Source organism: Protomyctophum bolini (genome assembly GCF_963924005.1).
Source record: "Protomyctophum bolini genome assembly, chromosome: 3".
NCBI classification, from domain to species: Eukaryota; Metazoa; Chordata; class Actinopteri; order Myctophiformes; family Myctophidae; genus Protomyctophum; species Protomyctophum bolini.
Genome location: NC_137864.1, coordinates 23,238,049 through 23,252,131, shown reverse-complemented (window position 1 = coordinate 23,252,131; position 14,083 = coordinate 23,238,049). Strand labels below are relative to the sequence as shown.

Sequence of the window (14,083 nt, the reverse complement as noted above, 5' to 3'; positions counted from 1 at the left end):
TGTCTGTCTGTCTGTCTGTCTGTCTGTCTGTCTGTCTGTCTGTCTGTCTGTGTATCTATCATAACCGATTTCTAATCAAAGACAAAACATGTTTAGATAAAGAAGAGACATTTATTTAGAGGTCAAAACATTTGTGAAGGGGGTTAAAGACGACATCTTGAGGCTGACAGGACAGTGGCGAGCAGACATCTCACAATGCACACAAGATGCACATTTTACACATCGCACGGAATCAACCACCCTGGGATTGATTGGAGGGGTGCTATATGATGCAAATGCTGCTTCTAACCACTTGAACCGTGGCATCCCAATTCTGGGGTGAACCTTCGGTGAAAATAGCAGATGTCAGATGTACATGCCTTTGAGCTTGTAGATCAGCGATGTTCGATGAAGAGATTTGGTGTAGCCTACTGGGACATTACTAGTGCAGTGGTTCTCAGATATTTTCTTTGTCAAGAACCAGTGTACTAGTGGACCAGTGTACTAGTGGAGCCCTGGGGTATACCCCCAGTCTACTAAAGTACAGCATATAGGGATTAAGTGGTCAAGATAGTCAGGTGCACCAACAGTTCAAGCCACAGTTCAGTTTGCCACCTGTATAAAACAATAAAACAAGGCAAGGTCCATATTTTAGATCAGACGTTCTCAAAGTGGGAAGTCCAGAATACTTACGATAATATTTGGAATTCGTCAATATCACTTCAGTTTAACCACTTAAACCCTCTAGACTTAGTCAGACGGACAACCAAATCTCCTCGCAAAAATAGCTGATCTACAAACTTAGAAGCTGTGAGTTTCTTTTTTTTTTTTTTTTGGTGAAGATTCCCCCCTGAATAGGGATGCTGGGGTTCAAGTGGTTAAAGTATAAAGTTATAATGGAAACTACTATTCTCTCAAGTTCTCCTTGTGACACATCTTAGGGGAAAAGATTGACTTGTGTACATACTGTAAACATGAATATAAGGTTCTATAAAGTATCAACGTAATTCAGGTGCCTTGTATGAAAAAGTTATTTACAGGGGTGATCTGAGACAAGAACGTTTGATGGTTCTAGATGCCTAATCCTCCAAACTGTTTGAGGTTGTCCTGCTGCCCGCTGCCCGCCGTGATTCTGCTGATGGGGATGATCTTCATAGTGGTTTCCTTCAGGGAGTACCAGCGGTTGTGCCATGTGACCCAGATGATGCCATTGTCGTAGCCGAACTCGCCCGCATCCTTCTCGGTGTACCTTCCACCTAGATGGAGAGAGTGAGGTTTTACCATATGAAGCAGGGTTAACTTTTTAGCTCAAGAGACCCTAAAAGAGAAATTAAGACGTTTATTTTACATTATTTAGTGAAATACGTTAGAAAAACTTTGGAATTGTCTTACATTTTTATTGGGTTAACCCTTTTAAATCTTTTGAACTAACACATATTTTAATGTAGGAAACGGAGCAATTTACCAAAAATGTAAGGGGTCCAAAGATGGGTCCCAACCCACTGTTTGGGAAACAGTGGTACATGTCCATCCCTGTGAGCCAATTGTGGCACGAGGGCACATTTTCAATGGTCCATATCCTTCCTTCCTAAATTGTATTATTTATAGTCATGTGAAAGTTTCTAAGTGTTTCCAAGTTAAGTTTCATTCTCTCAAGATGTGAAAGAAAACCTATTAGTAGACCTATTTTGCATTACATTTGTATTCAGCGTTTTGTAGAGACCTTTTCAATTTGGCTAGACTGACATTTGAACCAAAAAAAAGCACTAGGCCTACAGTGCATGCATGTGGAAAAGCGTCCGAATTGATTTTGTGTGTGTGTAACTATAAGGTTTGGTGTATACCATATAGTGCCACTTCATCTTTACAGCCACGCAAATCTATGCGAATATAAATCAAAAGCAGCAATGGCAATAATAAACAGCACTAAAAAATAAATAATGTAAAGATATTTTAATATATATTTTCGTGAACGAAAATGACGAACAGGTGACAGCTTCCTGACTCTATATAGCATTCGGAAATTGTGGAATAGTTGTCTGGTTAGGCGAGACAATAGTCTAAACATAAGGTTAGATCGAACCATAATGTTAGGTCTAACCATAAGGTTTGGTCTCACCATATGTTTTGGTCTCACCTTGGTAGTACTTTCCGTTGAGATGGGCAGCGTGACACCTGTTCATCCACCATCCAGAGCCGTCCTGGAGGGCACAGTTGCCGTCAAACTTGTCGTTATCCTTGTCGAAGGTGCTGAACTGCATGCCGTTGTGGGAGGTGAAGAACTTGTCACTGGGGTCGTCTCCAAAGTCGAAGCCGTTGAACGCGTCCCCTGCGTCACCTCCGAAGTAATAGGCGTAGGTCAGGCGGTACATGTCTATCTCGGCCCCCAGCCTGAACATTGCGTAGTCAGCATGCCTGTTGAGGATCGCATGGGATTAGAACTGGATGCGTGGATTTGGCACACAAGCAATAGTTGCTTTTCCCTCCCCCATAAATTCTCCCCTATGTTTACAGTCCCTCTCACTGCTCACCTCTACTGCACCACATTGGCACCGCATTGAGAATTACCATTTTAAAAGTGGAGATCTTCTGCTTCATGTACATGCATTAGGAAGTCGAGGCTCTCGAGGATATGGAGGCCCCGTTGACGCAGCCCTCCAACAAGAAGCAGCAGCCAAGGCAGTATCTACGTGTATATGGTATGTAATCCATTGTTTCTCAACCTTTTCAGGCCGTGACCCCCAAAATAATATTATTTGAACTGGGGACCTCCCCAAAAATAATCATATTTGAACGGGGGACCCCCCAAAAGCATCATATTTGAACTGGGACTCGCCAAAAGTGACCAATTGTGTTGCCCGGTCTCCTGGACGGGCCAAGCCAGAGGCGCCGTGGAGGAATTTAACCCCCAGACTCCACTGAGTTGGGAAGGTAGTAGGTACGTTGCTCCTGCTCCAACTCAGACGGTCAAATCGGCACACAAGCGTAACTTTTAGCCAAGTCAACATATATCTGTTTTACAAGTTAGCCCACAATGGACCCTGACAGGGTTATGTTTGCCTTGTCTCATGGGTCTTTGCTCTCCTCCTCCTCTTGCATAATCTGGAATCCGATGCAGTGCTTTTTAAACTAAAGGCACAACCTGTATTGTGACAAGTTGTGAGCATGAATTAATTTGCCTCTGAATTGGGAACTGCGTGCCTTCACTGTAGTCCTGATATAGCAAAAATAGTTGTATATTGTCTCAAAATGTCAAAGACATGTTGGGGTTTACATACTTTTTGTTGCCATCCCAGTCGACCAACTCGATCCTCAGCACGGTGGGGATGTTAGAGGCAACAGTGAGCTGGTGGACCTTCTCGTTTCCGAGCCAGAACTCTGTGGTGTCGTCGGGGGAGAGGTAGCCGAAGCCCTCCTTGTACTGGATCCAGTTCTTATGGAAGTCCACGCTTCCATCGCGTCTCTGTAGACATGAGACACAGAGAGAGAGAGACACACACAATGTTCAAATGTGCCATTCTTCACCATGCAGTGAGGGCCAGTATACAGACCTGATGGCTGAAAAATGTCTTCTAAATCTAAAACAGTTTGTGAAAAAACTTATGTTACTATATCGGTAGTGCTCAAACCTTTTCATGTCAAGGACCCCCAAGTTTATATGTTTTTGTCTGCAGACCCCAATCTCAAAATATATATTTTTTCCCAGCTGACAGTTACGGCATTGCTTATTATTCATACAATATCATACCAATATTTCTGTCATGGCTTTTAGCCCTCAAAGACACAACAAGTCAAAGTAAGATGACAAGTGGATCTAATCCATCTATTTCGTTCTTCTGTATTTAGAAACATCATTACAGTGGTCAGTGAATCTTCCAGATAACAATGTCCTGGTTAAAATCATGTTTATAAGCAATCTATCTAGTGCTACAAACAGGAAGTTCAGTTTTGCCTCATTAAATGTGATAGCCACAAAGTAATATGATTGGCACACACACACACACACACACACACACACACACACACACACACACACACACACACACACACACACACACACACACTTTTACGTAACTGAAGCACCCCATCCCTCTTCTGGGGGCTTACATTCGGTCACGTATTATCGCCGAAGAAGATTTGGTGTAGAGGGCAAGGGAGGGAGGTCAACATATAGTAGGGTTTAATGGAGTAGTTCACCCAAAAAGTTACTTATTTTCTGTCAATTGCACACCCCACGAAGCCTTGAAGTCATGGATATGTTTTTTGCTTTTGTTGCATTCCTAATTTGATGACCAGTGGAGTCTCTGCTACTGACCAGCCACCCAGTCATCCAAATATAGGCTCAGGAAAGCAAAATAATTCATAAAAACAAAATCCATGAATTCAAGGCTTCATGGGGTGTGTAATTGATCGAAAATAAGTCAAGGCTATCATTTTTCAGCTGAACTATACTCCTTTAAGTGGGTAAACAGTCTAAACACAGTGTATGCATAGACAACACAGTAGCATTATTTTTACATGAAGTGTTTCCTACCCTCTGCAGGACAGTGAAACCACGTCCATAGTTGTCGATCTCACAGTAGACCAGGAACTGATCCATGGCGCTATTGGGCTTCACGTAATACAACCCACTGCTGGTGGCTCCTTTGTTGGCAATGTCTTGACAGTCTGAGGAACAATACATTCATATATTGTCTCTGTCAGGTGTAAACCGCATATGTCCAAAACTGTTATTTTTCAGGATTCAAATTTAGAAGTATCAAAAGTAGCTGATCTGCTAGCTCGAAACGGAGTTTGAGCTTGCAGATCTGCCTCTTTTGTTGTAGTATGGTATGTAGTATGATCATGTAGGGCGTTCATTTACGAAATACCACAAAACCAAGAATATCCATCCATCCATCTGAACATAATTCAAATTTGATAAACAAAGGAACATTACTTCATGTTTGTTCACAGCAGGTCTACACAGCAGCAGCACTCTCAGCCCACTCAGTGTACCCATGGCTGCCAGCTATCGATTTGTGTCTGAACTTAAATCAACAAGGACAAAACGCTGGACCTGACAACCCGTGGTTAACTGGGGTGTGTCTGGGGGGGACGGGGGACGGGGACGGACAGTGGGGACAAATGCTGTTTATTTACCCGTTCCCGTGGTGGGCTGGATCTCCACAGAGTCCTTGCATGGCTCGTCACATCTCTGTTCCAACTGCAGAGTCATCTGTTGGAGGTCAGCCATCCGCCTCTCATTGGTTGTTATCTGATTCTGAAGTTCACTGGTTACAAAAAAAACAAAAATACACCCGTTATACTGTGGTCATATTCGGTGAAAGAATGTAGTTTAGTAGTCCATTCCCAAACACATTAACGCATTAAAACCGGGAAAGCATCTGTGTCATTCTAGGTTTTAGCATTGGCTATTCAAAAATACAAAAAAAGATGCACTGTGAGCTTGTACATCTGCTATTTTTGAGAAGTGTGAGAACTACTAATTTAGAAGGAATTTGTAGAATCAGCCTCAGGTCTTAAAAGTTTCAACTGACTCTACTATCTCAGAGTAGTTTATGTCACAATCAGGAGGAGATTCAATTGAAGTTGCTTTGTTTTAAACTTGTTTTCCTCGTAAACCTTCAGAGGGTTTTCTGATAAAGAAAAGACGGTCACCACCACTTTAGAGAACATAGCTGAATATGGATTTGGTTGACAGGACATACTCATATCAAAATGGTGACGGTCTGCAGTCAGTAGCCAGTAGGCTATGTACTGTGCCATTTAACAGTATTTCAACTTAAGTGGGATATTCTGGTAAAAACTAATCCTAATATAACACAGTTTGTTGAGGGGTTTTAATGTGAACTACCACATAGTTAGACTTATTGTTCTGTCTTTTGAAGTACATGAAGATCGGGGCTTAATTTCAATGTTTGAGAACTTACTACATTTGCGTTTCCTGAGTGATGATTGTCTTCTCAAAGCGAAGGACGTCGGCCAACATGCTGGATGAGCGTTTGATGTAAGTGTCTGGAGGACATGATAGCAACAATCTGCTTCAGTACGAGTACAGTAGACACACACTTAAGGTTCACAATATTCAACTGTAATTATAAACCGTAAAAGGAAGAGTTTTGCGCCGAAAACCATTTCTGTCCAAAACCATCGTGTTCACCTCCTTGGGAGCTCTTCTGGGCTGACGTGGCAGAGTCTTTCATATAAACCACCTTCTCCTCTGCCTCCTGCGTCAGGTTGGCAATTCTGTCCAGCTCGTCTAGCATCTCCTCCAGGTCATGGTCTACCGATGGCTGATACGTGAACAGGTAGTCCGATATGCCGCATGTCGTGGGACAATACTTCCCCTAAAATACAGACAGAGATTATGTTTAAGCATTATGCTTTCATACCTATTATGAACTCATGACTGTCAGATGTCAATAAAACCATGTATTGAGGCCTTGGCCGTGGCTCACGGTCCAGGCACCTTGGCTGGCAATCCAGTCTGGCAGTGTGCCGCGGGTTCGACTCCCGATCCCGACGGCCTTTACTGCATGTCTCCCCCCCCCCCATCTCTCTCCCCATTTCCTGTCAGCCTACGGTCTGTCCCTCCATAAAAAATATAAAATTAAGGCTAAAGACACAAAAAAACACATGTATTGTGCTGTTGATATAATGGCAGGCTATTTACATCCATACTTCATAGTTGCCAAAATATTCCACTTGACTCCTTTAGAAATAATAATAATGATGACGTAAATTACGTAATCAACAAATGTTTCCTTTTGGGAATAATAATAAAAGTGTGTTCAAAGTCAACAAAAATATAGTAACATATTGTATAATAATATCAAAAGATTCTTACAAATCTGTCGTCTGGTGTGCATGCATCCGCTGCACTGTCTCCTCTCATTTCCTGTGGGGGAGAAACAGTTTAGAATTAGATTCCTGTTGCTTGTAAAACGCTTTGAATGACAAAGAAATAAAATATGCGCTGGGCAATTAACAGAAAGAATATATACAAACGGACATGTATAAAACGAATAACCAAATTAATCTTGCTCACGTAGGTCAATCGATTAATTGAGAATCCGGTATAACACTGCGTGATAGTGAGTTTAAGTCATATCCCCCTCTAAGATCACTTACAACGGACGAGAGGGACAGCAGTAAGAGAAGTCCCACTGCTCTGTGTAGAAGTGTAGGAGCCATGGTTGTGTCAGGTGCCGCCGCTGTGGTGATGTGGGGTCCTTTATGGAGAATGAGGAGAAGACGGACCACTGCCGTATATTTATCTGACCAAGGTCCTCGCTCCGATGTCTGATAAGGACTGCACGTGTAAACAACACACACACCGTCTGACTCACAGTTATGACTCAAATGTCCCCGTTTGTTGATCATTTCCCAAATATACCGTACAAACATGTTTTGTTGTCCACAATATTACATGTACATTTATGGTATAAGGACAAATATTTATGCTCTAATTTGATGACCGGCAGAGTCAATGAGTCTTCTACTGAGACTCCTATAGCATTAATCAAATTAAGGCTTATTATGTTTATTTATTTTATTATGTTATTTAAATGATTGATGAAATCCTTTACCTTGAGGGAAGAGAACACTGATGAAGGCTGTGATGCGACCCATCACCGTTATTTCTATTACATGATTTGAACGGGTAACACACCATGAGTCAGAGTGTGGTGGTCCAAAAAAAAGGTCAGAGTTGATGACATGATAGTAATCTCCAGCAAAGAAAAGATTACAACAACCATCCATCTGGGTCTTTGGCTGCAGTTATTCACATAACCACTAGTGGGCATGATGCCTCTTTGGACCAGCTACTTTTGAGAGCCTACAATTTAAATGTAACCATGTGACCCAGTGATAGAAGACTACTGAGATTTGATTTTACTTAAGTAAAAGTAGAAACAGCCACAATGTAAAATAATAATACTAATAATATTTCCCAATATTTCCCAAACTGTGGGTTGGGACGCCCAGAGGGTGTGTGTGTGTGTGTGTGTGTGTGTGTGTGTGTGTGTGTGTGTGTGTGTGTGTGTGTGTGTGTGTGTGTGTGTGTGTGTGTGTGTGTGTGTGTGTGTGTGTAAAGTAATCAGGGTTATCTGCACATTTCTAAAGTGACAATTAATATTTTAAGATCATTCTTATACCTCTAGCCTGTGCATAAGACTTTGTTGCCTATACCTCTAAAAAATATCAAAAACAAAGCAAAGTGTGTTTTTTTCCTTTTTTTTTAGGTGGGGGAGCTGCGGCTTAAAAAGATTGAGAACAACTGCTGTAGAGAACTCTGTGACACTCATTATCGTTCATGGATGCTCTCCAGGGTAATTTGGTGAGACCAAATTTTGTATAAAACTCAAAGAACTGCCAGAGGTGTGCCAACATTCATTCAAGGTGGTGTAGTAGTAGTCAAACAAGAAACACTCAGTGTGAAGCTCATAGCAGAGCTTATTATTCTATTCTTGAACTTGATGATTGTTCTAAATGCAGCAGAATGCCAAAGGTTTTTAAGTGCAGCAAGCTGGGAGCTCATGCAAGCACTGATCGCTAAGCTGTTTGGAGGGGATTTTAGTGAGGAACAGACGGCAACAAAACAATAACTGTTCTCTGCTTGACTCTGTGCCATTGTACTGCGTCATTTCTTTCTGAGATGTTGGACTATATCAAACAATCAAATGTTATGTTTACACTATAGGTAAAAATGCCAAATAACCAGTCAACGGTTAGTTTTACAGGGTTAAACTATCATTGTTTATGGTGTCCCGTGAGACACATTTCCCTGGGCATGACCGATCGCTCATAGGCCAATGCAGTTGGAAAGCTTTTCATATATACTTCAAGGGAGAATTATGTCTGTCTACTGTAAGGTAAGGTTATAGGGTGAAAAGGTCAGGGGGTCAATGGAGCCATCACTTTTCCATCCTGTTGGATGTAGAAATGTATTTGTTTTTAATAAACAATGTGGTTTATTAAAAACACATTGTGCCTGACTCCTGTTACGGTGGCGTGATATACTGGCTGTGAAACAGTGGCACTTTTACATTACTTGAGTAGCCTATGTCAATTTTACTACATCTCAGAGGCAAATACTACATGTTATTTAGTTACACACGTTACTTTGTAGACTGACAGAACATACATTAACCAATTAGGCTGTATTTTATACCGTCTATTCAAAAATAGCTGATCTACGAGTTCACAACGTGTCACAATGCGACATATTGTGATCTTGTATATCTGCATTTTTTTATACGTTTCACAAATTCTGAAAAACTGGAGCACTTTTGGTACAGTAAGTATATGTTGATATTTGTGTACTTTTACTCAACAAAACTTTTGAATATAGCACTTTTTGGTACTTTTACGAATTTGAATACTTATCCCTCACCACTGCAATGAAACAACGTTCAAAGTGCAACAGTGTGTGCCCACTGCCCAGGCAGGTACTACTGGCCTGTTCTCAAGGGATTTAACTATGAAAGGAGGTTGCGAAATGGCACAAAACAGTCTTGATGGCTTTGTGCCATCAGATGGGAGTACATTCACTCTCCTACATGTGGCGTACTTGACAGAAACGTGTTTCCTCCAGCCTGACCTATACCGACCTTTCTGGTTGTAGTGTAAAAAGTAACTAAGTACATTTACTCTAGTCTACTGTACTTAAGTACAAGGCACAAGAAAGAGAGGGAGGCCGAAGAACACCTGGCGCAGGGACCTTGACACTGACATCAAGCAGTGTGGACTGACAGCTGGAAAAGGCCCAGGATAGAGGATGCTGGCGAACTGTAGTCAACGGCCTATGCTCCATGAAAAGGAGCGATAGGCATAAGTAATAAAAGTAAGTAAGTAAGTAAGTAAGCAACTGTACTTAAGTAGCCTATAATTTTGAGTAGTTCCAGTTTTCAGTACTTTATACTTTATAATTCTATTAATCTAATGCAGTTGCTTTTTAGTCCACTACAATTATTTCACAGCTTTAGTTCCAAGTTACTTGTATTGTCATTATTACAAAACATATACATTAGCCATGAAGCCCTATTTTATACTTCTGATATTCAAAAAATAGCAGATCTGCAAGCTCTCAACACATGACATGAGCTTGCAGTTGAGCTATTTTTGATCAAGTTTGAAAACCTTTGAAAAAAAAAGTTTTGGGTGCTTTTTCCGCCCATACAAGGGAGAATGATTTCAGTCTACTGTCTCCATGGTTTTGCTTGGTTTACTGTTTAGGGTCAGACATGCAGTCAGTGGGTCAATGCACTCATCACTTCCTTTCCGCGGGAAGGGAAAAAATATATATTAGCTAATCGTCTCCCGACACCACAGGAATTATACACACCATTAAGTGTGCAATGTATCATTCTTGAGAGAGAGATACAATAGCTCAATAAAGCTCCCATGAGATAACGCCTAATGTGAGCTACAGCTACAGCAACACCACAAAGAAGTATGAATTCTTCAATGTCTGGACTAAGCTTTGGACAAAAATACCACAATTATTGTTTACACTGTAGATGATTGTGCTGCATGCGCTATACCACTGGTTCTCATTCAACATCAGGCCTGCGGACATTTTGGTTTCATTTGTACACTGTCAGAGTTATATTAGACACTGGATTTTACAGTGTGGATTGGGATCCCACAGAAATAAAGCAATTTGAATGAAATGAGGGTTTGTGGTCTGATTTGGGGATTCTATCCACAGTTGATCTAAGGCCTGGTACAGTGTCCTCTTTTAAAAGCAGACAAAACCCCCATCTATTTTCACAAGGTTTAGGTGTGCAGTTGTGTCATTCATTTTAATTAATTTTGATGTTTTACTCATATGTAATTGTGTGAATTGTTTTCATTGACCATTACCATTTTTCTGTTTTTATTGTGAAGCACAAGTCTGTGCTTGCCATATGAAATGTGCTTTGTAAATATATTTAACTTGACTTGATGCATATCATCTGTCGGGTGGAAAACCAAAACGGATACTTTTCAGAAAAATAGCATATACAATTGGCTCACAGATACGAGCTCACAGATATACAAGCACATATTCACGGTACAACTGCATCACCTGGTTCTTTATGATGACAGCAGAGCAAACTTTCAAAGGTACATGATAATAACATAACAGATTAATATATAGCTTAAATCTGCAGGATCCGGTGTTGACACTGCATGATGGATGACACCTCGGCTACCTTTTGGTGACCTAGTTTTATTATGGGAAAAAGGAACGGATCTCTGCACAAGGCAGAGATATGCTGCCTGTTGGCTGACCTGGGAATGAACTGTCCAGACCCGTGAACCTAAACAGTGGTGAACTCTGCTTGAACTGAAGCGAACACCAGATGGAAAGTGCTTCTTCATGACACGACACAGAGGAGGCCTCAGACCAGTCCAGAAGTAGCAATAATACCACAATGTAATAGAAATACTCTGTTATGCTGTATTCAGAACTTCACTTGAGTCAAAGTACAAAAGTGGCTTCAAGATTATATTTTAAGTAGCAGTAAGACGCCCTGAGGGCGAGAAGCGTGCATGCATCCGCCTGGGTGACGGCAGACTGCTGGGCGAGCCCTGGCACTTTGGCATGGGGGGGTCAGATCAACATATGGAATGAATTCTGTACTGGCCATAAATGGAGCGTGTCTTGAGTTTACAGGGTTTGATGCGGTCAGATCATCATATAGAATGTCAGAACAGGAAGGACGGGTGGGGGGGATCAACATATGAAATGTCAGAACAGGTCAGCTCCATATATGAAGATCTAAGGGTTTGAGGTCAGATGTAGAGTTGCTGGCCGGCTCCATATATGCAGATCTAGGTGATGATCCAGTCTTCCCCATGTATGGTTATCCGGGGTTAGATGAGGTCAGTGTTGTGATCTTCATATATGGAGATGGCCATATATGGTGGCGTGATGTGTCACGAGGCACCATACCGTATATGGAGAGCTAAGGGTCTTCATGATGTCACTTAATGTCATGAGGCGTGACCATATATGAAGACATGTCACTAGGCATGACCATGAGGCATGGGTGACGGACGGACGGGAGATGCAGGGTTTCATAGTATTTGCGACCTACAGTCGATCAGATCAGCGGTTCTCCAGAATCATGTTCTTTAAAACAAACACGTCCTCAAGCGGCTCATATTTTACTGATTTGTGGGAGGAAGTTATTTGCAAATTGACAGCTCTTTTCTGGACTGTATACAACTGACCACCGACTACTACATTTGGTTCCTCATCATTATTTGATCAGGGCGCTGACTGAACTCTAAATGCAAAAAAATGCATCTGTGCAATCAATCAGCTCAAGTTTACAGGCCATGCGGAACAAAGCCATTCACAGACAGTTCACAGGTGGCCCCCACTGGGAATTGAGGTTTAGAGGGTCTAGTTAGAGTCCCCCAGTGGCCATAACTATAAGTATGGGGCCATTTGGCCAAGGAGAAAATCTTACAAGTGACACAGAGGGCAAAGGTTCTGTTTTAATGCTGCCTGAAGGTCCAGCATGTGGTCGCAGGGTTAAAGCTCCCTCAGCTGAACATGGTATGACCTGGATGAATGCGGTGACCCTCCCCACAGCTCACACGTGTGTGTGTGTGTGTGTGTGTGTGTGTGTGTGTGTGTGTGTGTGTGCGTGCGTGCGTGCGTGCGTGCGTGCGTGCGTGCGTGCGTGCGTGCGTGCGTGCGTGCGTGCGTGCGTGCTGGTGATGTCCCAAAGCGGTTATTTCATAGCATGTATTAAAAAAAAATGAAAATAGCAAATTGGGTTGACAATGTGAGCAAATGTTTGCCTATATTAACATGCCCAAAATAGGTATGCCAGGTTGAAAGTAAAGCTGCACTATATGTACTTTTTATTTTCTACCTCAGATGGGAGCCTGGTTTCCTGCCGACATATTTCCCATTGATCCAATAGAGCCTGCCTGCTTGCTCACAGGATAAATGAGTCTTCACCATCAGATCAAATTTTGTGTCTTTAGGTGAGACATGATCATTGACACAATCTAAACGTCTCAAAGAGCAGGGAGACAAAATACAACCACCAAAATTGTATAAATTATTGTATTGTATTAACATAATCTACAATTCAGATTGGATAACATGTCTAACATCCCGGCATTGCTCTTAAAACATGAGTTGTGTTGCGGTCAGCCTACAGTTACAGCACATCATATCTCATTCCAGAAACTTCTGTTTATACCCAGAGGACACAAGTTCATGAGCAGGGCCTGGCCATTGATCAACACTTGTTTTGTTTTATTTTGCTTTGTTTAGTTTACATACAGACAGAGGGGCTGTCTGGACCACAATAGACATTTTTTGTTTAGAATTAGAAAACCTTATTTAACCCTAGTGTCCCCATTCTTGGGGAAACAAAGCAGATATAAAAGCTCATAAGGGGTCGCATTGTGACGTGTTGTGAGCTTATAGCTCTGCTCTATTTTTGGTGAAGAGATTTGTTGTAGAGCAGATAAAGGATGTGATCTAGACACCTGGAGGTCCCCAGTCACTTAAATATACTGTAATGCCCTTCAAGAAAACAGCACAGAACATATGCATATAATCTGCAACAGCAATTAGGCACATTATGGAAAAGTGATTTCATTGCTAATTTACTCACTTCACAAACATCAATGCATGTGTTCATCTCTGCGCACACAACTTACGTTGCTGTCCGGAGGAAACCTCATAACTCCATTTTTGAGGTTTTAGATTTTATTCCATGAATCTGTGCTATTGAACACCCTTTACGTCTGTGTGTCAACAATATTATAGTATTAAAATGTATTTAAAAAAGGGCATGTACAAGAGTGACAATTAGGAATGGCACAAATGTGCTCTTTACAGAAAGAGGCAAAGTTTTAAGATAGTTTGAAGATATTCATGTTCGATATCAGTAGATATTCTAGCGCTTTATCTAGGTCAAGGAAAAAAAGTCGTAAAGAAAGTCGTAAAATCGTATAAGCTCCAAAAGAGGCTTATGATGTTTCTCAACTTTCCTCAACTTTCCTCCAAGATCTCCTTGAGTCCATACAGGATTACAAGGTATAATTGGCTGCTGGATGTTTCAGCTTATAAGGTTATTTC

General features: G+C 41.5%; 1 protein-coding gene across 1 annotated transcript; it reads right to left on the bottom strand.

Moving 5' to 3' along the window:
• Window positions 1-1,050: 1,050 nt before the first annotated feature.
• fgg (fibrinogen gamma chain) lies at window positions 1,051-7,176 on the bottom strand (the record flags this gene model as incomplete). The annotated part of the gene is made up of 9 exons (XM_080758960.1): window positions 1,051-1,235; window positions 2,117-2,394; window positions 3,258-3,442; window positions 4,514-4,647; window positions 5,122-5,252; window positions 5,913-5,997; window positions 6,143-6,329; window positions 6,830-6,880; window positions 7,114-7,176. The coding sequence occupies 9 exons, from the start codon at window positions 7,174-7,176 to the stop codon at window positions 1,051-1,053; spliced, it is 1,299 nt and encodes a 432-aa protein (XP_080615086.1).
• Window positions 7,177-14,083: the final 6,907 nt, after the last annotated feature.